Here is a 27,448-nt window from a genome sequence, read left to right as displayed (position 1 = left end):
TGGCCAGTTACAGTTTCCCCTAAAGTCTGTAAAAACAAGTGTTCTTCTCACTGGACACCAATTCAGGCCAATGAGCTGTCAGCAAAAGACAGTGTAACATCTTTTTTACATTTATAAGGAAATTCCATCAAATCAGGACAGAAATGAGCTGGAAAATAAACCCCGCCGATTTCCCCCCCACTTTATAGGATGTTAATAAAAAATGTAATTCTATACTAAAGCAGCTGTCACAACAGCCTCTGGTCAGGCTAATGGCGGCCTACACTTCAGTTCAACTGTGATCAGCGGTCTTCACACAAGGTTACGTCCTGTGGTTGGAGGAGCCGGATGCCTCGCTGGAAGTAGGACGCACAAACTGAAGTCGCCTTAACTTTGACATCCATCAGTTCAACCACGTTTAACGTGAGGTTTATAACCGTAAGCCGTAATGCGTGCAAGGCAGGCCTTTCAAAAACAAGAATTTTCTCCCTTTATTTTGGATTAATCAAGTCATTTCATTTCGACACAAACATGAGAACAAACTCAACCAAACATCGCTGGTTGAGATTGCAACAATCCTGCACTGAGATGATTTATCCTGCAGTACATGGCACCCAAAAAGATGCTCCATTTAAAGCTGGTCTGATTTTAAGGACTGGCTATCCTTTGGTTGTCATTAGATACAGGGGAAAACATTTCACTGGCCAGGAGAGAGGGCGTTTTTTTAAGTCCGTGACTGCGTCCTGAAAAAATATGAGACTGCTGCAAATCTATCAGCGAATTTTGAAAATAAAAACGTCTCTGGCTGTTGCCTGGTCGCAAAATGAGATCCCCAAACAGAGAACGACAGGTGGACCAGTAATGGTTTTCAAAGACACCATTAAAGTCAATATTTATTGGGGAAATCAGCGACCCCAAGCAAACGGAGGCCATGATCGTTTAAAAAAATAAAAATAAAAAAAAACTGAGAAAAGGGAAAAAGAAGGAAAGAAACCTCTGATCTTGTTCCTTTTTTCTGCAATGCTCTTTGTCCTTGATGCTCGGCTCCTCTTTGGTTTTGGCTCTTCCTCTTTGGTTTATATGAATGATGATAGCTACCTATGGTCTTCCTCTTGGGTTGTGACCACAGACCCTCTCAGAAATTGCTCCCTCTGCTGCTTTATTAAATTGGCCACCACTCGGTGCTAAGTGAATATTCCATAAACAGAGACGAACTCCTGCGGTTTTTGATGGGCCCATTTTCAGCAAAACAAACCATTTCAGTGGCTTTGAATTATTACCAGGCCCCATTTTATTTAGATTGTGTCTATAAGGGACGGCGGCTGTCAAGAGTCCCCCCTTTTATTGGCTTTCTGAGGTCTAATTGCACAGACTGTGTGTAGTCTGCACAGTCGTCATCTTCAGGTTGCTGTGTGTTCCTGCTCGTACGTGTCTGCCTATATTTATGTGTGTGTGCCTTTGTAGACGTGCAGCAGCACAGGCAGCAAAAAAGCCTGCTATAGTGATCTGCCGTTAAAATCTGCTTTTGGGCAGCAGGTGTGCATGCGTGTGAGTGTGTGCGCATATAAGTGTGTGTGTGTGTGTCTGGTCCCAGATTTAGAGGAGGAAGCCGGTGTCAGAGCTGAGAGATGGATCCCTCCTCAGGGATCCGATAAATAAGGAAAAAATATCTTTGAAAAAGGGAAACACAGCTGTTTCCAAAGGAGAAGGCAAATTATCGGTGGCTTTGCATTCCACAGCCACAAGGTAGAAGGCCAGCTCGCCCCGTGATGATGTTTGGGACTCTATTTTCACTCCCCACTTGAACACCTCCCTTTTTTTTCTTCCTCTCCACACATCTTCTCTTCCATTATGTCGCTCCCTCCTCACCTCTCTCACTCTCTTCCCTCCACTCTTTCTGTCATAAAGACAGTCGGACCGCAGTGTGATTCCCATTGGAAGGTCCACGGTGACCACAATGCATTTCAGCAGCTTAGAGGCAGAGCACATGATCCACTGATAAATCAGTCTGGGCCGGCTTCAATACTCCCCCCCGGGCCGACTTACATGTAAGACCTACTGCTTGTTTTACACACAGGCATGGCTCCAAAAACAGCGACGGTAACAGGATACTTGGATATTCAAAAAGCAGGTGGGCCTTGAGGAAAATCAGTAGAAAAATAATCAAGGTTTCTAATAATAGGTCTGTCGACAGTGTCAGCAGATCGCTGCAGAATGACCTCCACTTTATCTGAGCTCGCAGAGAACGTTTAGAAACTCTCATCGAAACAGTCTTTTATCATTTCAGTGAAGCTCGCCGGGAACTTCCTTTAACACACATGGATAAATGTGCAACACACTGCTACAAACACGAGAGTGATCAATGCTGTCACCGCAAACAGCTGTAGAAAAAAAGACATAAGTGAAAACTGAAGAGAGCGAAATGTTACAGGAATAATCAACACCGCAGTGATCAAAGAAGGAAATCAGCATACTCGATTATGCTCTTTTTTTCGTTTTAATGACAGATTACATACTAATCACGTGTTTTCATCTCGCTGTTGGAATAAATGATTTTAGAAGCAAAATCATTAGCAGGGTGTGCACGCACACAGAGAGTGGAAAACCACCCAAAATTAGTCCACATGGAAGGATGTTTCGTGGCCTAAACGAATCATTAAAGCACTGGGTGGAAGTGCAATACCTCAAAAGGAAACCACACGCCTCAGAAATCTGATTAAAGTGCAGTGCGGTGTAATAGCTCGCGCTGTCACTGACTGCTCAGTGTGCAAACAGTTGCTTCTAATGTTTCGGCGTTTTCAGGACTTCAGAGAGAAAGCTTATGGCTTCAAACAGGAAACCAATTGCATGTTAGTAACATTTTTTTTAAAAAGTTACTTAAATATTTATTACATTTTTTAACAAGCTTTTGTCTTCATTCTTAAGGTGGTTTTGAGTGTTTTGAAAACCCAAATAAAAAGTATTATTAGTATTATTATACAGCGCAGTTGTGTAGTATAACTGTCGCCCTCACTCATATCTATTGTGTGAAGTTTGGAGGAAACATGGTGCCATTTTTAATAAAAGTGTCCAGACTGAGGAAAGTTGTGCACTCTCGACTTGTACGGGCAGGAGCAGAAACGCCACATATGCTACAGTGTTTAAAATATGTGAAATAAGACAGCGAGTCACAAAGTCTGACTATCTGAATGACTGTCAACACTTTCCCCAGCTTCCCACTGGCCACTTTAAATTATCTCATAATTTCACAGTGGTGCACGAATCCAACATTTACTGCAGTTACGGGAGTTATCTAAAGGTTCATATCCTTCATGTTCCTAGAGATATCTCTGTAGCACAACACTAAGCTGAGACGTTCTGCCTCTATGCAGCTGGTTTTTCTTTTATTTGGATGTGAAATACAGATAACAGGGAGAGAGGAATGCGTCATCAAAGACATGGGCTGGACACACGTCACGTAACCTGGATGAAGGGAGATCGGAGCATATTATTCGCAAAAAAACAAAAAAAAACAAAAACAAAACAAATGGGAGACTTCCTCTTCCAAAAGGATTCATACTGGACATTTAAACATTGAGATAAGGTCTCCAGGAGACTGGCGGCTCAGATATGTGCAAAGTGTCAGTACAGGGGGAAGCACTGGGCAGAGTTTCCCTTGCACATCCTTAGTGATAAGATCCTTTAATCCAAACTGCCTCGTGGCAAGAGGAATGGATACATTTTTCTATGAGTGGCCTCACTTAGGATTTAAACCTCTGGCCTAATCGATTTGGTGGCACATATGTAATGCCTTATAAATTTGTAGCGTTTAGGATTTAAAGACATCATTTTACTTTTTTCTTTTCTAAAATGTTTTTGTAACTGATTGTAGAAAAAGATTAAACCCATCTTTCTTTGCTCTTTTTTTCTTCTTCCTCACCTGACCCACCGTTGTCATTCTCGTTCTGTAGAGATGCCTAGATTAAGAAATTTTAGATTTAAATCAAAAATGTTGTGCACAGCATATCGAGAGCACTTATTGCTTACCTTCCTCCTTTGCACTCTTTTTTTTCTCATCTTATTCTTCCTCCCCGCCCCAATTCATCTCTCCTGTCTCTGACTGTTTTCCTGTCAGTATCGTGTTTAGAAAGTCAGCCCGTGGGTCAGCCTAGGGCTCGTAAATTTGTCAGCAGCGGCGCTGCAGAAAGGGGAGGCTACTTGCTCAGAAGGGTCAAGAGCACCGGTGGTCATATGGGGCCTTTTTCTCACTGCGGACTCGTGGTTGTTGTTTCAGGCACGTCCTCTTTAGAGAGACACCCAGCCTGGGAACATGCGACGGGCAGCAGTGTGTGATGAAGACATCTTGTGTGATGAAGTTCGAGTTCCAAGTTGCCTAAAGGGTACATTCAAATACTCTCTGTTTACCAGAGCAGACACTCACGGTGAAAGCGCGAGTCTGTATTTGTGTATTTGTAAAGACTTGCGTTGCTACATTCATGTCGCGACCCCTGACCCTAACCCTGAAGAACGGACTCCACCCCGACACACTCATCGTTGTTGAGAGACCTTGCGTTTCTAAATGTTCACACACAAACATATGCACATACACAAGAAAATAAACCTATTTTCTAATGTTTTTAACAGGGATATAGGTGCTCCGTGCTATAAATAGAAACACATAAAAGCTGGTAGGAAGACTTCTTCGATTACGGAGGACTTTACCAGTCCTCTTTAAGTCCATTAAAGTACTGCACTCTATTCTGAAATAAAAAAAACAGAAAACAAGAGACCAAGAGCATCAGCAAAACACCAAAAAGGTGCTAAACTTCTTGCTAACGTGTCCATTGTAAGAACAAGATCTAAAGAGACTGGTGTTAATGGAAAACCATCATGAAGAAACCACAGCTTCCTGCACGCCAACAGCAAAACCTAGAGGTAGCCTCATAGATTGATGCTATTTTTTCTTTAGATGTCTGAACAAATCAGCATCAAGATAAAAGAAGAAAATAATTATAATTGTTATTTATTTTGTTTGATTTATTTATAGTCTTTTTTTGCATGTCACAAATGTCCAAATAAAGTCCATTCAGTGACTTTTCACATATTTTTGACTGGACTAAACTGGTTTGGGCTGGAAATGATGCCAGTGTGTCTTAAAATCTTACTTGCACTGACAAATCTTTTTTGTCCTCATTTTTTAAAATATCAGTGAAAAGCAATTTATTGTGGAATAAATAAGCAATAATGAATGCATTTACGCACTCCTTATAATGGTGCTAGCCTGCAAGCAGCCTGTGGGTCTCCCTTTCTTCTTTTTGTTCCTTTCCTTGTTCCCATTTTTTTAATTGATCGGAGATACATCCTTGCTTCCCAGTGGAGTCACAGAAGAATGTGACACCAGGAACGTTTACCGTCACCATTTACGCCATTCCCGTCAGCCAAGAATGAGTCTGTCTGACGGGGTAAATGATGGCGTCATTATGATGATGATGGAGATTACTGGGCACAAAAGGACATGCTGAGTTGAGATTTCAGCAGGAAAAAACCAACCAGCCAGTTCTTACTACACACAAGTGTAGATGTGAACTATATTGGTGAGGGCCTGATTTAAGGAGGGAACATTGACTAATTTGATAGAATTAAATGTTTTCACATTATTTTTGAGCTGAAGGTGCAGCTGTGGTCTTTGTCTTTGGATGCCATTTCTTCCCCTTCTACTTTTATTTTATTTGTAGCTACAAACTTGGGGAAATTGGAGAAATGCATAAATCAAAACAAAGTGAAACGTGTTCTTGCATCTTCACCTCTTTCCTTTGTCCGTCTCTTTCATGTTCACACTCTTCAGACATACAAACTCAGCCTTACACAAGCACAAAACCCTGATTCCTGGTTAATGATCTCCTCCTTGTAGACACTTAAACATGACACAAAGCCTGACAGTTTTAAAGCCCCCCTCGGGAGAGTGACGCAGGAGTTAAAAAATGTGCACAAAAAAAAAAAAAGGCAGGAGGCAATGAAAGTGATTGTGTTTTCTCTCCGGGGTTTTAAATACAGCGTTCTTCTCGCATCGCAAACCCCATGAGATACCACGAAACAGTTAAAAAGTGACAAGCAAAGGCAGATAGACGTGGAGAGGAATCGCAGATGTGACAGATGCGAGCGGAGCTTGGCGTCACTTTCTTTTAAGCACAGCAGAGCAAACAGAACAAATTCCTCCATGCCTGCACGCAGAGGTGATAGATGGGAGCAGCGAGTCCCAATCAGATGTTCCGCCGGGGTTATCGGCTCATTTCAATAGATCGTTACCGGCAGGGAGTGCGCTGCACATCACCTCCTTATCTCGTCACACTCCGTCATCCCACGCCTCTATCGCTCCGAAGTGGAATGCCCAATGAAGACATGAAAATGGATGGGAGGCAGAGGGGAAAGGAGGAACATGGGAAGAGGTGTAAGGGAGCCCCAAATCTCAGCTGCCATCTCTTCAAGCCTGAGAGTCATGCCGTGAGAGGGAGCGATATTATCGAGGGGTGGATGAGTGTGTGTGAGATTGTGTGTGTACACCCTCTTACCGAGCACAATACAGTCAGGAGACGCACTCATCAGCACTGTGATGTGCACAAATGTTCTCCTAGGACGTTCAACAGAGTTGTCCTGTAACACTCCATCTTTTTATGGCAGCCTTCTTTTTTTTATGAAGCCTGACTGGAAAAGACATAATCTCGTTAACCAGACATGTTTCCCCCATCAACCCTGTTTGTTTCTTGAGGCAGCTGTGTGTTTTGCCAGAGCGCTCAACAACCAACTCAATCCAAACATGAGAAAAAAGAAGCGCGCTGAAACCCTGAAACTCAATAAGCAGAATTATTTGTATATCTTGGGCCATTCTTGAACATCATCGCAAGTTCAAGTGAATTTGTTGTGGCAGTGAAATATCTGATACTGTAAACAGATGAAAACAAACACAGAGGTTTGTACTATGTAATTTTTCTCACCGTTGAAGGAAGGCTTTCACTGCCAACTTTATGTTTCAGAAAAGAGATTTTATTCCACTCTAGCATATCTTGAATTCCTCGCTTAACTTCTGGCTAATACTGTTTACGGGGTTCTCAAAGTTGAAGAAAAGTGATGGGTGGTCCTCTGTTCTGGTCCCTTTGGCTTTGCAGGAAGTGTTTCAAGACAATTTAGTGAAAATTTTCCAATTTTCCACAGTCCGTGCCCTAAACAATCGACTCTTTGATCGAAGCCAGCTAATTATTTGATCATGCTGGAGCTCTGGGACACGTACTGCTGCAGAGGAAGTGGCTTACCTGGGCTTAGGCACTGAGAAACGCAGCCAGGCATCATAAGACAAGGAAAACAGGCATTTAATAAGGGCACTTCATTTGAGAATAAGCCCAGGGCTGTCTGAACCCGGCTAATCTCCCCAAAACCCACTTCTTAAAGCTTTCTGCCTTGTTTGCCTTTAAAGTGTGGGAGGTAGGTGAACGCTTGGCTGTTTGCTTAGTGACAGCTCAGGTATAGCCATGCAATGAGGTGTGCAGAGACTGAAAGGACAGGGAAAAAGAGAAAATAAGGGTAGAAGCGATGACAGACAGGTGGGAGAAAGCATAAAACAATTTCATTACATTCGAGCTTTGAGGGAAAGATGTGCAGTTTCGCTTTCTGGACACCGGGAAAAATGCCAAGTTTAAATGCAACCAAGATTAAATCAAGATGTCATGTTTGTTTGTTTGTTTTCAGACCTCCTCCAGAGAGTGTTAGAGATGCAGTCTACCAAAAGCTGCACGTGTTTTTTCCAAGATGAAGATCTGATGTGTACTTTTTTCTAAGTTCTGCTACACCGATGAGCAGTCTGTGCATCGAAATAGCCACTCTCCACACTACATATAAAAAAATCGATCTGAACCCTGATAAAAATATAAGTTGGACAATTTATTACTCAGATTTTAAGATTAAATCCCATCCCTCCTTCAAGGTTATGGGCACCTCTCATCTTTGATTGTGGGTTTTCTAGATGAGCTGTTGTTTCAACTAGAATGAACAGACTGCACTATTAAGCCTGCTTATTTTCAATTACATCTTGTATAGAATGGATCGGTGAGCATAAATGTGTCAAAGGTAAGTGTAGATACAAACAAGAAGTATTAAGGGCAGATTATTAAGACGTGGTTTCAACTGCACTTTAGCCAGCCGGTGAAAAATCTTCCCCCGAGACGCACACATAATCCTCTGTGCTCCCAAATCTAACCACAAAAATCTGATTTGTGATCTGCTTGACGAAGCAGCCCGTGACTAAATGTAAATGAATCTTATCTGGATGCTTTGTATCCTGAGAAAACAAGAGCAACTTGGGCCTTAGAAGAAAAAGTAGCTACGAGGACAGGTTTCATCTCACCTCCAAAGCATCAGAGGGTATTTAGAACTCGAAAAAGTCAAACAAGGTTCAAAATCCCTGTGGGGGTTTTCCAGGATTATTATGGGACCTTCCCCTCGGTGCCTCCCAGCAGACAAACAGAAGCCCTGCAGAGCTATGCCAAGCTTTAGAGAGACCTCCGCACCTGCCTGCCTGTCTGTCTGTCGGCCACAAACACATCACAGTTAAATGCAGATGACACAGGAACAACATTTGTCGTTCCTGCTCAGCGACCCATGAAACCAAAGGCGTTTCTGTGCATCTCTCATTCACCATAACCACCAGGAAACAGCCTAACCGCTAAAAATCAAACCTGATAGGAATAGCAAATTTTCCCCTGCTGACTATTATAACCGTCACTGCGGCTTTGGGTATTTGCTCAGCAATATGTCACCGCTCATTAATTGAGTGAGCAATGACCTCTTGCATTTGTTTTCCACTGGAATGCAGCTTTACCAATACTGGTCACTTACTCCACAATATACTACCTTGTGAGAGATTTACCGAGGAGTCCAGTAGGTCATATTTTTTCCCCCCACTAAATATTAATAGTTCTAATAGTTCACTGCAAATGTGAATGTGGAAAACATAGCTTTGTACACTAAAGGATGAACACTCTTTATAGTTCTTGCTGTTCTTGCCGGTAAAGGATTAGAAGCACACGTGAAACAAGTGCTTCTAACAACCCCCGACTCCTGTTGTTCAGAGCGACCGTCACCTGTGGACCTCTCTGTGCATCAGGACGTGTCCAGAGCTGCAGAGTGTCGCACAGGGTGAGTCACGCGGCACACAGTGTCGCTTCACTCCACCCCAGTGGAAAAGCAGAACGTCCACAAGGCAAACAGTGATGAACGCGCTCCTCTAGGAATGAAGATGAAAAAGCAGCTGGAAAATGTGCTTCTGCTTCCTCCCCCCCCAATTTAAAGTTTTCCACATCTTTTTTTCTTCTTCTTTTTTTCAGTGGGTCATTCTGAACAAGTGATGAAGGCATGGGAGAATGGACGACCAAACACAAAGTGTACATGAATCACGCAGAGGTGGGGGTGTGAGGAGGCATATGGTTTGCAGAGAGCGTATTTGAGACCGAATGTAACGCTGGGGCTCTTAAATCTGTCCGTGCCCCCGGGAGAATACACTCTGAGAATGAGACATCTATCTGTGCTGCTGCCACGGTTGGCTGTGAAAGCCATCAGCTCAGACCCAAGTTTAAATCACTGTCCTTGTTTTGTTTGCTACGGGGCGCTTTCACCTCTGTGATTCGTACATCTGCACACATGGCTGGTTTCAAAACAGGTGAATCCACTTTGAAAACCATGTGACCCGTGTAAACCACATGTCATCTTCTTTAATTTGACCGATGATCTTGCTACAGTGCGTTTCACTTAACAATATTTGTCAGATGAAGGAGCTCGGCTGAACCCGAGTCTGTTAATCTGTCATTTTCAAATCCTTTCAGACAGATTGTTTGACTTCTCTGCTTTTCTTTCTCTCATTAATCTTGATTCCAATTTGTAGTTTTACTCAGGCCACATATGATATCCAGATTTCTGGGGCTACTTTTGAAATACACACACAAAAGGACCACCCAGAAGTGTTTCTTTCTACTATAGTTTTCTAAAAGAGAATCCACCACACAAATGGCTCCAATCGCCCAAAAAAACCCCAAAAAAGACACATTAAAAACTAATCGGACGGCGACGACACACGGTAGTCGTGCAAGGCCTTATTTGCAAAGCAGATGGAAAGCCTTGGCCTGTCCAACATTAATTACAATCACATTCAGGGAGGAAGCCATCCCTCCTCCAGGGCGGTTAGGACTCTGTGTACGGCTGGAGGAGATGGCAACCTAATCCCCTGGTCACCGCAGAAATCTGAGGGAATCGTCAAAGGATGGACAGGACATGATTAATCAAAGTGGAGAGCCAGATGTGCAACAACACGGGCGTATAAACCGAACACTCGCACAGCAAAGGAACACCAAAGCCACAGACGCACAAACACCATCGCATTCCCCCCACAGAAGCCAACAAGAGGGGCTCCGATATATGAGACTAAAACGACGGCCTCCTCCTGTCTGAATATCTGGTTTTCATCACTACAAAATTGCAACACCAATCCTCAGAGGTACAATAAGTAGAGAATAGTGCTCTACTTCAGTCACTCCAACCTAATTCACTTCTTCGTTTGCGGTACTGAGTGACTGTTAAATGGTTTAGAAGGGTGCGGGGTAAAAATATTTACAGGAATATTTGTTTTAAGAAAAGTTTGAGTGAGGGGGGGTGAAGCCATAAGACTACATTCTTCAGCAGTGATATGTTCCCACTGCTCTCCTAGCCAGATCATGACAATGCACCGAGTCCCCCCCCCAAGAAAAGACAATCAATCTGGATTTAAGCCTCCTTCTCCACCAGCGCCTGACTCTGGCAGCGCGTCTGTTTATCTTGAGGCGCTCTGTTTAGAGTCTCCCAGTAAACACTACAGCTCCTAATGGAAGGAAAGGCTTTGAGCTTTTATGTCCTAAACCCGTTATGATTAAAGTGTTCCTCTTTATCATCACTCGAGCTAATTAAAGACAAAGCTGCTTGGGAAACACAAACAACGCGACGCGATTTACGCACAGTAACCGCAACTCGCTGTAACGGAGGTCAACGGCAAGAATAGCCTTATATATATATATATTTATATTTGTGTGTGTGTGTGTGTGTGTTACACGCCAGCGGTGGTGGTTGATGGTTTGCTGAGAATACGAGGTTTATTTTTCCCGGGAAGACATAAATCATGGCGTAGATTGCACAGCAAGACTTGACCACAGAATTTCGGTCCTATAAATGAGCTGAGGAGGGCGAATTTACGCGGAGGGAGAGGACGTGTAACAATAAATTACTCAGAAACAATACAAACCTCGTCAGTTTTTCCTCAAACCGCACAGTAGATGAGTTTGTTATTTGCTCTCTCTGTGGTTTGCACAATGGGTTCGTTCATTATCCGGCGATAAAAGTGCGTAACTGTGTGTCTGCTTTGTGTGTCGCGCTGTGTTGAGAGCTGTAACCCCAAAGTTTAAAGTAGATGAGATAAAAAGAGCCAAGTTATGACCCTTTATTTTATATTTTACTTTTTTAGCATTAAATTCCGATAAAGTTTTCTTATTTTGTCTAATTATCCTCCGGTCTGCCCAGGCACAAGTTTCACTTGCTTGTATAAAACACCTGTTCGGTCTCATATAAAATAGACCCAACACAATCACAATTACGCACAGAGAAGAAAAAATCACAGATGAAAAAGTTTTGTTCTGTTTCAATAACTTACCTAAATTAACGAAGCTCATCACCATGTCTGCATCATTTAGAAAGGCAGTTTCTTGATATGTGGCCAGGGGAGGGTTCTGGGTCGTCCGCATGGCCTGATATCGCTCCAACCTGCTTTCCACTTGCCTCTTCTCCTCGCTGGATATAGTGTTGTATAAGTCCAGCATGAAAAGCGGAGCGGAGTTGTACTTTCCGTTTGACAAATGTGGTCTCGGTCTGTGGGGCAGCCCCAGGATGGACAGGATCTCCTTCTGCATCTCCCTCTTCTCATGCGTCCTCAGCCGCCGGTGGGTGAAACCTGCTTGAACCTCGTTATTCCCATCCAGTGAATAATTACTCCCCGCGACTGTGAACATGCAGTAATAAGCGCTCCACCACAATCCGACCAAGGCAAGCCAGCGGATGGTCATGGTGTTGTCCCGCAGTGGCTCTCCGGAGTCCCAAGAGTGGCTGGCTTCAGTCGCCTATCCGAAAGTAAAAATGCGCGTAATGGTAACCAAAGTCCGTCCGAGCGCGTTGTGATCTGTGGCAACCAAAGATCAAAAGCAAAGAAAGAATCGTGTATCAAGCCATTTAAAAGACTCGCCAAAGCAAAATGCGCATAATAGTATCGGCCCAGCTTTCATTTCTGATCGCCGTAGCGCGCTTGGCTCCTTCAGGATAAAGTGCACCATGTGAAACTTAATTCTGAGCGCTCCAGTAAGTCGGTCAACAGACACCGTCTGATGTCACATTTACCAGAAGAAGAACAACTCCTCTGACAGAAGCCATGTTACTTACAGCGGATATATCTACTCGCCTGGATTTATGGCTTTTCCAAAGCTGCGCACTGGGTCCTTAAACTGTTCGAAGCGCTCTCAGCGACAGTCACCTACTCCCACAGGCGGAGTGTCAGAGTCTAACAGGAATCAGCAGGTTGCAGTCCATAATATGCGTGCGCACGGACGTGTTCGGCGCTTTAACCGCCCACTCTGTGCGCTTTCAGCCAGAGGTGGAGCTCTTTTTAGGCTGCAAACACGACCTAACATCGTATTTCCAGATTTTACTTACAGCCTGTTTGTTTTAATAAAGCTGTCAGGTTTGTGAAGCACGAGATGCGCTCGTTATTTTACACTTTCCGTGTCAGGACTTGAGGGAAACTCTGCTTCTGGCGTCATACTTCTACGTGTAACTAATAAATAAGACTGCTGGGGTCGATCTCACACTTCTGATCGGAGCACACCATACTCTAAAATGATCTGTTTTTAACGAGGTTTGAAGAGTTGCGATGCGGGAGCTTGAATCAGTAAATGTGCTAAAGCAGGGGTCACACATTTACACGTTGTCCTGTTGAGGCACGACCCCTGACGATGGAGACTGAAACAGCAAGTAAAGCGCTCACAGCAGCTACAAGCGAGAAGAGCCCGCACCTTCCTGTTACCGCCGCTGGAAATAACGCGAACAAATTGCGCAATGGGTAATTTGGCCGAGATGACCCTTGGAAAACAAAGTCCTGAAGTAAGAATTTTAACTTTTTTTCTTTTGCTTCTTTGTACAGTCTGCGGTCGTACATTCATTTCAAACTAAAACAATAAAGTAAATATTTAGTTCCCAGTCTCAGCTTCGAGTGGGTTTACAGGAAAATAGAAGTATCTGCGTGGCAGACACGGGATTTTTAAACAGCACAGAGTCCAGAGTTAAAGGGTTCAGAAATATTTGCATGAATAAACACAGATTTAACGAACATCTGAATATTTAACACTGGCTGTGCAAACCCACACACTTCCCCGCAGCTGGATCTAAATTGATCGCGCTTTTCTACTCTGAGCACTCTTCTCCTCGCTCACTTACCTCATTCATCCATTCACAATCTATGCTCTTTCTTTCAAAGGGCTTTTTATTTCACATTCACAGGCATTCAAACATGCTCCAGTTCTGGATTTACTTCACATGCATGGTCAGCTCCCTGCTCCTCATAGGACAGTAACTTAATGATATCTCTCACTCAGCTCTGTAGGCTCTTTTGTGAATGAAATGATGATGAAACAACAGCTGCCCACGGTCACAGCTAAGAGTTTGTTCTTAGAGGTGAACCTTTGCGATTTAACTCCCCTGAAATTCAAGTCAAAATTCAAATCAAAAGTGTTCAAAGACAGAGTATTTGTTGTGATTTGAACGATATTGGTCACTAATTACTTAAAAGTATTTTTAAGTGCCATACTATACACAAATACAGTCACCTGTTCTCTATTATTTAAGTTTTTTGTAAATAATAGTAGGTATGCTTCTTTTCTGGCACATTATTTCACTTCCTCACTTCAGATGACTCGATAAAGCAATTTTAATACTTTGCGAATTAAAGTCATACATTTAAACCCTATAAAATATAGTGCTTAACATTATACCTTAGCCACCTATGTCTCCTATATGTGTCACAAATTCACTGCAATGTGCTGCTGTAGTATTTAGTGCTTTTATAGTCTCTAATATTCCATTGAAAATAGCATGGACCTCATGCATTTGGATGTACTAAAAAATAAAAAATCTCACATGCTATTTTAGTAAATAATATGTTGCTGTGGTATTTCAGAACCGGCCTAACAGAACTCGGCTAAACGTGCTCCAGAAACGGAAAAGGAATTCTCTAAAATTCCTCTTCTGTCTTTTGCTGCCCTCTCTCCATTCCCCCTAACCTGTGTTATGTCTTCCTGGTCCCTTCAGTCTGTGATGGACCGGGTGATAAGGTCCAAAGGTGTCCATATCGTTCTGAGTCTCTGCTACTGCTGCTGCCAGAGCTTATCTAATCTGTACGTGAAGAGTGAGATCCAGCATCAAAGCTACACATACCACCACCACCACCACACAAACAGACACATACACTCACACATCTACTGCTGGGGAGCTTCCAGACTAAATACCACACCATCAATCCCATACAGCTGAAAGAAAACCTAACATTGGGGAAGGGCGTGTTTTTCAAATGTCATTGTCTATTCGCTATATTCACTCTACACAGTTCTCCTGATTGGAAATAGTTGAAAACATTTATCCCGCCTAATCAACATGAAAATAATCCAGAAAGACTTGTCACACATAAAATTATGTGTTTTGAAACGCAAACTGATCCATCTCTGAAATAACAGAAGCAGGGCTAAAGATGCTGTGCTGCGCTGACGGAGAACCAGCTGTCCCGCGGACGTCATTTATCAGCTTTTTTCAGTTTTTCTTGGAATCCAAGATCCCATTTATTTGAGCTGGAGCTAAGTCCTGATTTATAACACAGGCTGTGGGTTAAGCCAAGTTTGAGCACACAGACACATAAAAGTAACCCTTTCACTGGGAACGATTTTGTGAATGGTGACTTTTTTCCCTTCCAGTTTTTTTTTTTAAAAGATGCTTTTTTGGCTTGAGTGCTAAACAGAGAAACAGGGAACGAGTCAGGATAAAAGCATGAAAGGGTTCATTTATGAATCAGCCGATGGCAACACCATGAAGTCCATGATTTAAAGTCTTTATGGACCATTAATTTTAGGCATGTGTCTCAATAAACAAACACTACCCTGCTCCCCAAAAACAATTCATAGTTCTTCTTGTCTTTCGCAGAGCTTTCATAGCAACCAGCATAACAAGCCGCACATGGACACATTTACTTTAAAATAATATGAAAAGATATCCCTTGACATGTTGTGTGTGTGTGAGGGTGTGTGTGCGCATTCCCCGAGGCAGCGCAGGTGATATGTGTGCATGCTGGGTGAATTGGAAGCAGAGGGAGGAGGAAACATTAAACAGAAGTTCTGTGTCCTGTCATCACACTGTCTAGACAGGACACCTCCTAGACCTAATGAGGTCTTTGTCTGTCTGTCTCTATTTTACTCTCGCACACACGCACATACACATCTATATACTCCTTTAAATCTTCCCATGAGACATTTTTATTTAAGAGGTCACTGAGGAGTTCAAACAAACTTTCATGCAGAGAGAACCAAGTTGTTTTTTTCTCAAGAATCTTCAACATGCTAAATTAAGGGGAAGTATGCGCCAAAGCCACAGGAATGCTTAACCTGGCACAGACCTGATAATAAGCGCTAAATTTTCTGCAGTAATTGTATTGCTACAGTTGCTAAATCACACACGCACCCACACGCATGCAAGCAGACACCTTAACCCAGTTATCAAGTGTTTCTTCAGTCGAAGGAGCAACTGCGAGCTCCTGCAGGTTTGCTTCTTTCGACATCTTGTTAGTCTTTTGAGTTGGAGTCGTTTTGTGGTCATATGACTCTCCAGCAGTGGCACAAACAGTAAAGATGATCTCAATGCTAAAAGACATCTTCCTAATTCCTCAAGAGTTGTCTGCCACATTCAGTTCAATTCAATGTTATTTATATAGCGCCAAATCACAACAACAGTCCCCTCAAGGCGCTTTATATTTTAAGGTAGACCCTACAATAATACATACAGAGAAAAAACATTGAATGTGATACATTGAAAATGTCTATTCCCCACAAAAATGTGGTTGTTCAGTGGTTTCTGGAGGTTTCTAGATGCAATTGGTCACAAAAAAGATGCTGTGACAAAAAAAACTCCTTATGATTGCTTTGGTCACTAGTAAATTCCTGTAGTCGCCCGTAGAGTGCGTAGAAGATGCAAACTTGTCTGCAAATAGCCAAGTAAGCTAGCTAAGATCTCGCCAAGTGGTAGAAAAAGTGCAATACACACTTGAAACACAGAACATTTGCCTTCAAAGCAAAAGTTGTCCCTCTGCGCTTCAGCTAACATGTTTTTTCCCAGCGATGAGTGGTTCTCAGAGGCTCACTGACTGGTCTCTAGGCTTGTGTGATTGGGACTACTGAATTCCCAGTGACCGCCATCAATCTCCAGCAACCATTTGCCAAAGAGTCAGGGATATATATTCATATTTTGGTTGGCAGATGGTTGCGAATTGGTCCTTCACGTAGAAATCAGTCCACAGGGTGTTAGAAACAACAGAGAAAATCAGGTAAGCTCTCATTTTATTAAAAGTAAACATTATATGTTGCTTTTCATACGACACATTTTTGAATTTGGGGGAAGTTTAGGGGATTATTGTGTTTTACATTGAGAAATGAAAGTCAAATTCCCCTCATAAACATCTGAAAACATCACTGAGGGAGAAAGTGGGCCGTGCAGCATGTGCACTTTGTGCATTTCAAATTACTAACACCAACTCTAAAATTATGTCTGGAGACAGTGCGGTAATTTTCAAAAACTTGTTGACAGCCACCGCTCCGCTGAGCTGCTCACAAGTGCAACTCACAACATAGTAAATTTTAAACCAAAGAGACGATATTAGTGGTAGAAAGATATTATCATTAGTTGTATTTCTTTTAAATTGAGCTTAATTATTGGGTTTCACTGCAACTGTAATTGCTTTTAAAGCAGATAGGAAGTGAGTACAAACATAAAAAAATACTTTCAGTTTGTAGACAAAGAGTTTGAAAGTGTGCAGCAGGATGTGTTGGATCACCTGAAGTCACACTTCATAAGGTTAGTGCAAGCTAAATCCTAGGAGTACTTTCCTCCTCTTCCTACTCCAGAAGTAAATTTGAGTGCCCCGGCAACAGCTTCTGCTTGGATGACAGGAATCCCATGGTCGATTTCATACTGCATGGCCTGGACAACAAAAAAAAAATGTACATGTATTTACATAAAGGCATTTTATTCCTTTATACTACAACCCTTCAGCCATTAACAACCGTGAACTCATTTTAAGCTATTATCCCATCAAAATGTGTAAATATGGATCTGCCTACCTGTGTGAAAGATGGAGCGTCATAGCAGCCGTACATGGCTGAAGCACGGTCGGCTCGCAGACACTGCTGAGGGAAGGAGCTGATCTGCTCTGCTAGTTCAAGCGCCGCCTGTAAAGCTGTGGTTGCAACATGAACTCAATCAACACAGTGAAAACATGTGCAGTGTCCATATGTTAGGAAACGTGTCCATTCCCAACACAGAGAATACACAAAGATCCCCAACGTACTGCATTTCAATGTGTTTTAATGCTGCCACTGGTTCTTCGCGTCACTTTGCCTCCTCACCCACATGAAAGCACTGGGACACATCCAGATCAGCCATTTGGAAAAGAAACTACACCTCATGATGACACACTCTGATCTGCCTCTCTACATGATGAAGTGCTACTTCTTCGCTTTCCTCTGATGTTAAACTTGAGCTAAGTGATCATCCTTCGGAGAGGCAATTGTGGGAAGAAGTGTTTCCTAAAAGAATTAGCTAATCTTCTTCTAACATCTAAGGATGGAGGAGGGGGAATCATGAAGACCACATGGAGATGCTTTTTTTGGATTTAAGCATAGAAGAGACTTTATGCATTAATATAACACAGGAAATGCCACATTGAAATGTGTGTGTAGCTTAATCCTGAAACGGCCGTTTGAAGGGAAGGAGACAGCACTAATGAGGATTTATAGCTCCAGTGTGGCGTTGAAGCCACAGCGCCTGCTTAACCTAACCCAGCTACATCCATGTAGCGCGTTAAAGACAGAACCACAAGTTTTTGGACAAGGTCACTTTTTGCTTCTGTACAACAACACAATCAGATTTAAATCAGTCAATCAAGAAGTAATTAAAAAGCTTTAATTACGGCTTTAATTCAAGTTTAAAAAAAATCTAATATTGAGTATCTGTTATCACTTTTAAAGCAAGAACTTTTCCCAGAGTTCCCAGTGTTTCCTCTTCCCTGAGCCTGGTTCTGCTGGATGCTTCTTCCTGTTAAACGGGGGTTTTTCCTTCCCACTGTCACCAAGTGCTTGCACACAGGGGGTTATTTGGTTCTTGGTGTTTTCTCTGTATTATTATAAGGCCTTTACAATAAAGCACCTCAAGGTGCCTGATGTGACTAGTGTGATTTGTCGTTATACAAAATTGAATTGTTTTATAAATTTATGATTAAATAATAAAAGTTAAAAACAATCACTTCAAGTATTTTTAGCAACATTTTGGTGCTTGATAATTTTAAATACTCAGTGCTGGGATGCTGAGGTCTAATATCTCGTACTAACTCACAAAATGATGTTGCTAAAACACTCAATTTACATACCTTGGCCATCAGGAACGACTCTATTGGCCAGTCCATATGCGAGAGCCTCTTGTGCTCCAACTGGCCGTCCAGTCAGAATCAGGTCAAGTGCTCTTGATAAACCAATTAGACGTGGGAGGCGCACCGTGCCGCCATCAATCAGTGGAACACCTAGAAAAGGATTTCAAATATAAAATATATATCTGAGCCTACTGTGCATGAAAGGCATTAGTTCTACTGCTGTGCTTCCTTTTACTTTGACAGTACATAACACCTTGTTATGCTCATCTGATTACTCCTGAATAAGTCTGAAGAAAACTGATAAATCATTTATGTTTCATCAAAGAAACATTTCCTACTGTGACATTTTAAATGGTGCATTAAATACAGTTTCTTTCCATTTTTCCCTGACGTTAGACCAAATAAACAAAATCTAACCAATAAATTACACTGCTCAAAAAAATCACATTAAAAAAACCCTTTTAATCCGAGTATAGCATCAAGCATTTAAACTTCTGGGATATTGGTCAGTTAAGTGGCTTGTTAATCAGTTTGAACTGCTTTGGTGTGAATGAAATTAACAGGTGCACTAGAGGGGCAACAATGGGACCTCTAAAACAGGAAGGGTTTTACAGGTGGAGGCCACCAACATTTTCTCCCTCCTCATCTTTGGGACTGTTTTTATTCACTAGCTTTGCTTTTGGTTAGGCTACTGTCACTACTCATACCATGAGGTGATACCTGGATGCTACAGAGGTTCCACAGGCAGTCCAACATGCCATTGCCAGAAGGTTTGTTCTGGTTTGTCCCTCAGCAGAGTCTCAAGAGCACGGAGGAGATCCCAGGAGATGGGCAGTTACTCTAGGAGAGCTGGACAGGGCCATAGAAGGTCCTAACCGATCAGCAGGGCCATCCCATCAGCATGTACTCCTTTAGAGGAGTTGGACTGGAGGAGCTGGACTAGCTGTGCAAACTCTGTAGGATCCAGAAATCCACCTCATGCCACCAGTAGTGACAATGACTCTAGCCAAATGCAAAACTAGTGAAAAAACTGTCAGAAAAGCTCAACAGGGCCCTTATCCTATCAGCGTGACCACTACTGCTCCTTTGTGCTTTAAGGAACATGATGAGCATTGCCAGAGAGCTACAAGATGACAACACACCACTGGTTTCAATATCTCTGACCAAACAATCAAAAACAAGCTTCGTGAGGGTGGCCTGAGGCCCCGACGTCCTCTAGTGCAGCGGTCCCCAACCTTTTTTTGCTGGGCCCCCCTTTGTTTTACAAGAAAAATGTTCGCGCGCACGCACACGCACACGCCCTCCAACCACACACACCCATATTTTGCTCCATTGCGGTTTATTTCACACCTCAAATATTTAGTAAGCAATTAAGCAAATACAAGTAACCTGCAATAAATTACAGGTAGTAATAAAATAAACTACTAACTCTTTTACGCTGCGTCTGCACCTACACGGGGATTTTTGAAAACGCAGCTGTTTCGTCCACACGTAAACGGCGTTTCGAATCACCGAAAACGGAGATTTTTTAAAACTCCTTTTTTGCGTTTACGTGTGGACGAGGAATACAGAGTTCGTCACGCAACGTCAAAGGTATGTGCCTTTTTCACGTCACGCTGTGCGCCACGTTATTGTTTACATGAGATGGATTGCAAAATGGCAGATAGAGACAAAATACTGTTACTGTTAATCTGACTGCAGGTTTTACAGCTTACATATAAACACTCAGTTACTGTCCCTCCATTTAGAAAGGCAGAGGCGTCACGGTGTGATTATTTTACATGTAGTTGTTTTTTTTCTTCTGTGTAATAATATTCAACATTGCAATCAAATCAAAAAAGGCCTCTCTGTGCAAAATGGGTTTAAAAACATAAACAGCTGTGGGATCCTGTTTGTCCGCGATTTGAACCGGGGGACAAATCGTGGCAGGATCAGCCTGATGTTATTTGTATCCTGCTGTAACTTTACTGTATAAAGAGCTAACATCTCCAAAATGTCAGGAGTAGTTAGTCATTACAACAAGTGTTTGTGAACTAAAAATCACGAATTTGTCCGTGATTTAAACAGCCCAGCGCTGCTCTCGACAAAGTGAAAACCAGTTCTGCAGGGGAGACCTACCTCGGCACTTGTGCAGGTGAAGCCAAAGGGAAGATATGCTAAGTCTTTGGCTTAGAATGAAGTTGGTTTGGAAACATATTCAGCGATGCTTCATCTCCTGCTTTGCGTTTCTGTGGGCGCCCCGTGCTAGCAGTGTCCAAGCGTTTTCTCCACCCCCACCCCCCCTTTTCATATCGCACCCCCCCTGCCATGGCTCTGCGCCCCCACACTTTGGGAAGGTCTGCTCTAGTGGGACCTGTGCTCACTGCTCAGCACCATGGAGCACAATTAACATTTGCTATAGAATACCAGAGTCCACCAGTGGTGCCCTGTGCTTTTCACAGATGCGAGAAGGTTCACCCTAAACACACGTGACAGATGTGAAAGGGTCTTGAGAAGCCATGGATAACACAGGCCAAATCCACTGAGGGACGCACAGACATCTACGGGGTAGGAAATGCCACCTGACTCCCTTCAGTATCGAGATGACATCTTTGGACCCATTCAGACTCTACGCTGGTGCAGTGGGTCCTGCTGCACGACAATGCCCAGCCTCATATGGCGAGATTATGCAGGCAGTTCCTGGAGGAGAAAGCAATTAATTCCACTGACTGGCCCCCATGCTCACCTGACCTAAATCCAAGACAACACCTCTTTATGTTTCTGCCCATCTGATGCCGTTCCTGCAATTACAATTTTGTCAAAATGGACTAGCCTGCTGCATCATTTTTCAACTTGATTTCATGGATGTCTTTGAGTTCAGCCCTCTGTAGCGTCATCATTTTCATCTGCCTAAAACAATGTGTCATCCTTTCATTCCTAACATATTACCCAGTCCATATTAGTGCAGATATCCAGCATGATTTTCTCCCACTGAGATCTGATAAGTTTTAAAATTATTCCTTTCATTCTTTTGCAATGAATAAAACAAATAAAAACAATACTTGAATGATAAGCAGTCTGGAGTAAAGCCTGAAATTCCTGAAAAAAAGATCTTTAAATAAATATTAATTAACTGAACGAGATTAAAGTGAATGCAGGCTGCTGTGCCGTGTGCAACATGTTCATTAAAAGTCGCTCACGTTGTGTGGAAACAGCTGATGAAACACTACTGACTTTCTTTACATCAGTGCAAGAAAACTCCTCTTTACTCTTAGTCTCAATGGACACATTTGCATTATTACTGCGTCCAGCGGAGAGAAATCGGGTGAAAATAAGAGGGAACGCTGCAAGGTACCGTAAACTTCTGGCATCAGTCCTAATTTCTAAAGAGCACCAGCTGCAACTGGCACACTTTCGACCATTCAATTTTCCCAAGCTCCACACCACAATCCCAACTCCCGAATTCCTCCAAGTCACTGATTCTGTTTGACCGCCTCTTATTGAGAGCACATGTGTAGAACATGTTTTCATAACCCCAAATCATCGTGCGAGCTTTCAATTTTTTCTTTCTCCCCCTCTTTCATTCTGCAGAGAGTCATGGAAATAATGCGATTCTATTCATACACGGTGAGCTCCTCTGTCTCTCCGTGTCGTTCAAATAAATTAAACTGGAATACACGGAATACCAGCGCCAATACATGTGCGACCAATCCAGGGGCCTGGTCCAGGTTGAGACAGTCGGCACATATGGTGCTCTCACAGGCTGAAGACTGTAATTAGACGAGTGAGGGAGGGGGTTTCTACACTGTCCGCAAAGATGAGATTTCACTCAGTTCTTTTCAGTGTTCCCTCATTCCATGAGTTTGTGTGAAATGCAGGTTCTGAGTAATGCAGGTTGTACTGTGGCCGCCTAAACCTAGTTTGTTTTGATCTAAAAGTCACAGTCCTTTACTGAGAAGGTGTGTTGATATCCATTTTGCCTACTTGGATACATTTCTTTTCAACTAAATGAGCTCCTTAACAGTCTTTGCATGGGTTAAATGACCCCGTTGTTGGGAGTCACTGCTACAGTCCTCAGTGACGGAGAAATAACGAGAAGATTGTGCTGCTTGTTAAGCCCAGTGTTATCAATCTGATTGCAGGAAAAGACAGAAACAGGAAGTCAGTAGAGTGACACAGACAAGCACGCTAGTCGAGAAGCACGCTGAGCTTAAATAAGGCCAGAAGAAGACAGAGCCCGACTCAAAGAAGAGCAGATAAAGACCAGGTTGACCCCCTAGTCTCTGTCTTTTGGTGCTGCTGTTGGCACCGCTGCTATCAGCTACCGGAAGGATCTCCCTTCTTATCCACAGCAGCCGTCTCCAGCACCTCCACCCTTGGCAGCCCCACTCCACCCCTCTTTCTCTGATAGTCCCGTCTCTGATGTGTCCTGTTTGACAGACCTGCGCTTTGTCCCACATGAATAGGAGCTCAGAAGCAGTTTTTAACTAAAAAGGTATGTTTGGCTTGAAAGAGGCAGGCTGTGGTGGAGATCCTCTTTAAAGGTGGTGGTGGGGGGGACGTTTGAGCAACGATCCTGATGCTGAAGATAAAAATACGATGTGGATTTGTCATCTTTGGTCCTTAGTAATGAGCCAGATGTTTGAAAAGCAGTCAGCTCCCTTTTTTGTTCAAAGCAGGGATAAGAATGAATCAGCAGTGCCTATTGTTTAATAACCAGACAGAAGAGTGAGTTCTCTTCCTGCTTATCTGACTGATATGTAAAAGTCTAGAGGACAGATGATATCTGCTCTTTTATCTTCTTGCTGCAGACTTTGAAATGTGTTGCCTTCCAGTCATCATAGTTTTGTATAAAAATGTCATAACATTACTTAGAAAAAGCAATTCTGAGTAATCATCGAATGTGTTCTAATGACACGAGGCAACATTTAGAGAGCGATAAAAAAAATTTTCCGCTTGTAACTCGAGATGTTTCTGTATATTGACCATGAATTACTTAAAAGGACAGTTAACAGAAATGCACACCGACTTTAACGATCTGTGAACAACGGCTTTATATCTTTTCTCGTCTCATAAAAGATATAACTCTGGTTCAAAGCGTTAAAAGGACAAATATAAAGCACTGTTTAACAATCTTCAGCCACCCTTCGTTTCTTTGTATTTTGTTTCCAAGAGGCCAGACTTTGATGTCATTTTTTAAAGTGATCTTGAGCAATAGTTTTCCGGGATTTCTAAAGGCTGTTCGATGTTTTATATTAACAATACTAAAGTGTTAAAGTCTGGATTTTGTACTTGATCATCAGAGAAATGTTTTTTGTTTTTTTTTCGGTCAGTTAATAGTGACCTATAAATCAATCAAGCATAAGAAAACATCTCAGACTCAAAGGACCAATTTTAAAAGAAAAATGAAAAAAATACAATTTAAATTGTATTTCAGGCACTTTGTTACAAACACTGTTGTAAAAACACATAACTTGTTACCATTTATTTATTTGAATCTACAGAAATACCAAAGACAACACAGATTGACAGCAATAATATTGTTTACGCACTATCAAGCTATTACATTGGAGGAGGTGTGGCTATCAAAAAGCCATTTTTAAGGAAAGGAAACAGGAGGAAAAAGGTTTTAGTCTTCAAATTACACAAGAACTGGACTGAAAATTAGTGGCAACAGATCTCATGGAGCAATGAATCCAAATCTGAAATGTTTGGTTCACATTGTGGGTCAGTATGTACAGAGGTCATTTTTCAGCATGACAGTGATCCCAAACACGCTGCTAATGCAGTAAAACATACCTGGACAGTAAAACAGATCAGTCATGGACTGACATCCCCAGAGCAGGGACTTCAAGATTACTGAAGCAGTGTGGGATCATCTTGGCAGAGAACAGAACAAAAGCCAGCCAACATCCAAAGAAGAGCTTTGAATGTCCTTCAAGAAGCCGGGATAAAGATTCCTTAACACTACTTAAAGAAATGAGAAGAAAGCTCGACTACAAGAGTTCAGGCTGCGTTGAAGAATAAAGTTGGTCAAATAAACATCGACTTTCAAGCTGGTTTTTTCTTAAATACTATGAATCCATGTATCCTCCCACGTTTCAATACATTTCTGCACCTATTTCCCATTTTCCAAACAAACTATACCGAAATAAGAGGTGGCCCATCACTCTTAAAGCTCTAGGCATCAACTCATCATCGTTAGCATGAGTTGGGTACCAGGTCCCACGAAAAGGAAATAAGGCAACACACCCACCACTCTTTAGCTGCTAATAACCCCAAACAGTGTGAAACGTGACACACTGGGGCATTCTGGTTTGCTCCTGGTGCTGCTGGCATCCTCACCACATCAAAGCAAAACCCACTACAATGGCCTCCCATGAGGGTAATGCGATTAAGTTTGATGTGGATTAACGATTTCCGGAGAACTCCAGACTAAATGGACAAGACCTTCAATCGGAAGCTCGCTTTGAAATACTGACTGGGAATCGAGGAAAATAACTGAGTTGGGCAGGGTCAGAAATGAGCACCACACAGCTAACTTGATTTCATGTGTTTAGCCCACTGATTTAATACCAGGGCTGCGTATTGTTTAGTTTGCAGAGGGCTATTACACAAGACCACCAAGGCTGTAAATGGGGCCTCGAGCCATAAAATGGCAGCTCAGAAAAAGGGCGAAATCACATGTAAGTACTGTGCACGATAAGATCTAACAGGGAACAAGCTTCCCCTTAACCTTTAACTCTCTCCACCCATTAAGACGACGTTTGACGACCTCCACTGGCACCTCAGTTTATATCAATAAAGATGTTGTTGGCTGAATATTAGAATAGTTTCTAGGTTTTTCCACCCTCACTATCTTCAGTGATTACTCCTAAGAGGCTTTCAGGCGGTATAGAGTTAAACTATTAACTATTGTGATAATGCATTTTGTCAAGCCTCATTAAATCTAGAGCTTCACTTTAAAAAATAAATCTGTGTCCCTCAATTATTGGCTTCTTGTTTCTTAATTAGAATCCGCCTTACCCATGCAGGAACACACAGGCTTAAAATGGATTGGTTTATGTGTAGGACGGGTCCCAAGTTAGTTAGACACAAAGACTAAGACAAGTGAAGTATTTCTATTTTCCACTTCCTACTCCAACTCTTTCTTTTTTTCCCTTTGTTATGTTCCTCTGGTTTAAGGAACCAAAATAACATGAGGGAATTAGGTAAGTGGCATGGTTTCTCATTCAGGGCTGAAAATTCAAAGAGCAGCAGACACCAACACCAGATTCCTGTGACGCAACCATCTCCTCCTTCTCATTTCCTCCTTGGCGGGGCAGAGGTGCCCCAGACAGGAAGCCACAGGTTTTGGCAGCCAATCACATGCCAGAAAACTGTCAGATCCTTGCGGTAACCGCTGGCCCACATCAGAGCAGCGCAGCGAGCCTCTGAGGGTTTTTCATCTCCAAAACCACCAGGGATTCCCTCCGGCTGCTGCCATCTGTGCCTGGCCCAAAAAACGGTTACAGAATTCGACCATTAAAAGGAAATAATCACTAAGAAACGCAGGATCTTTAAATAAACAGTGCGCCCGGCAGAACAGCAGTACTTTTGATGTGAAAGGCTTGGGAAGTTTGGTTTTTAAATTGTTTAGCGTTAGCGTTAGAAGATTTTTAAACTTTAATGTTAAGCCTTTTTTTTTGTGTGTTAAAAATTGAACTCCTAAAAAGCGGCTTTTTGTCAAGCCCCATTGGATCTAATGTTCCTTCACCCACATGTTCATTTAAGAAAAAAAACAGACAAAACACCACCTACGGGTTTAAGGAAGAGGAAATGTTGGTAGGGAGGCCTAAGCTATGCAGAAAGTGAGTATAAAACTGGTGAAGCCACAGTAAAACCGCTCTTCTGCTAAACGAACATCTGAATGAAAAACCACAGCGGTTTCGGCTAAGCTGAAGGAAACGACGCTAATGTGTTGACAAACAAAATATGTGGCAATCAAATATGAGGCTCAGAATTAATTACTGGGAGGAAATGTGTAACTTAATGTGTCGACACCGCAGTAATGCTCATTTCTGCCTCCCAAACATAGTTCTGAGATGAAGGAAGAGCGCAGATGTCGGCTTCGTCTCGTTGCTGATGAGACGTGCAGAGTGGAGGCCGATATTTCTAAAAAACATTTAAGAAAGCTTGTTTTCAGAGACAAACCGAACCCACTGTTGAAAGGACAACTTTTGCATCATTTCTACTCTTTACAATGTTTTTTTTGTTTTTTTCAGAAATTAGAAAATGAAATTTGCTACTTGCTGCTGCTTTACTCTCTGGGGTCACCAAAGAGGGTCACTCCATTTTTTTTAATGCCAGATGCCCTTCCTGATGCAATCCCAAACTTATTTGTTCACCCTCCTGCAATTGAACCTGGGATATCTTGTGAATGCATAAACAAGTAAACTATGGATCCAATGGATGGTTGGATGGATGTTGTGTAGTATTGCACAGGTGCCAATCTGTCTCCCGTAAGGCCAGTCCAGCTGACTCCATTCAGCACGAGTATATAAGCTGGATATGAGGAGCTCCCCATTTAGTGGGTCAGCTAGCATCTCCTGCTAGCGAATTTTTCATTGAGTGTTTTTCTGCCATTTTGCTTCTTCCAGCATTTAGGGCTCAAACCTGGATGGATGCAGCGGCCGTTGATATGTGGGTTAAACACATCACCAGGACACTTGTTCTGTTGCT

General features: G+C 42.5%; 2 protein-coding genes across 3 annotated transcripts in view; both read right to left on the bottom strand.

Moving 5' to 3' along the window:
• bmp6 (bone morphogenetic protein 6) overlaps positions 1-12,617 on the bottom strand; it is a 47,653-nt gene extending 35,036 nt beyond the window's left edge. The window contains exon 1 of the mRNA XM_005722425.1: positions 11,678-12,617. Coding sequence (XP_005722482.1) covers positions 11,678-12,086 — 409 coding nt within the window. The 5' untranslated portion in view covers positions 12,087-12,617. The remainder of the gene's footprint in view (positions 1-11,677) is intronic.
• The window catches only part of LOC106455900 (probable enoyl-CoA hydratase), a 51,276-nt gene that overhangs the window by 14,332 nt on the left and 9,496 nt on the right, over positions 1-27,448 (bottom strand). Inside the window, exons 5-7 of one of the 2 annotated variants that reach the window (XM_005722426.1) lie at positions 18,749-18,898; positions 17,445-17,560; positions 17,159-17,304 (exon numbers count right to left, since the gene is read on the bottom strand). In XM_005722426.1, coding sequence (XP_005722483.1) covers positions 17,197-17,304; positions 17,445-17,560; positions 18,749-18,898 — 374 coding nt within the window. In that variant the 3' untranslated portion in view covers positions 17,159-17,196. Of the gene's footprint in view, positions 1-16,647; positions 17,305-17,444; positions 17,561-18,748; positions 18,899-27,448 lie in introns of those variants that run through there. The other variant, XM_013915645.1, reaches the window with a different exon arrangement.

This window comes from Pundamilia nyererei, unplaced genomic scaffold (genome assembly GCF_000239375.1).
Source record: "Pundamilia nyererei isolate P.nyererei 1_Seehausen unplaced genomic scaffold, PunNye1.0 scaffold00007, whole genome shotgun sequence".
Classification (NCBI taxonomy): Eukaryota; Metazoa; Chordata; class Actinopteri; order Cichliformes; family Cichlidae; genus Pundamilia; species Pundamilia nyererei.
Note: the sequence above shows the minus strand (reverse complement) of the source record. Positions and strands in the feature narration are given on the sequence as shown.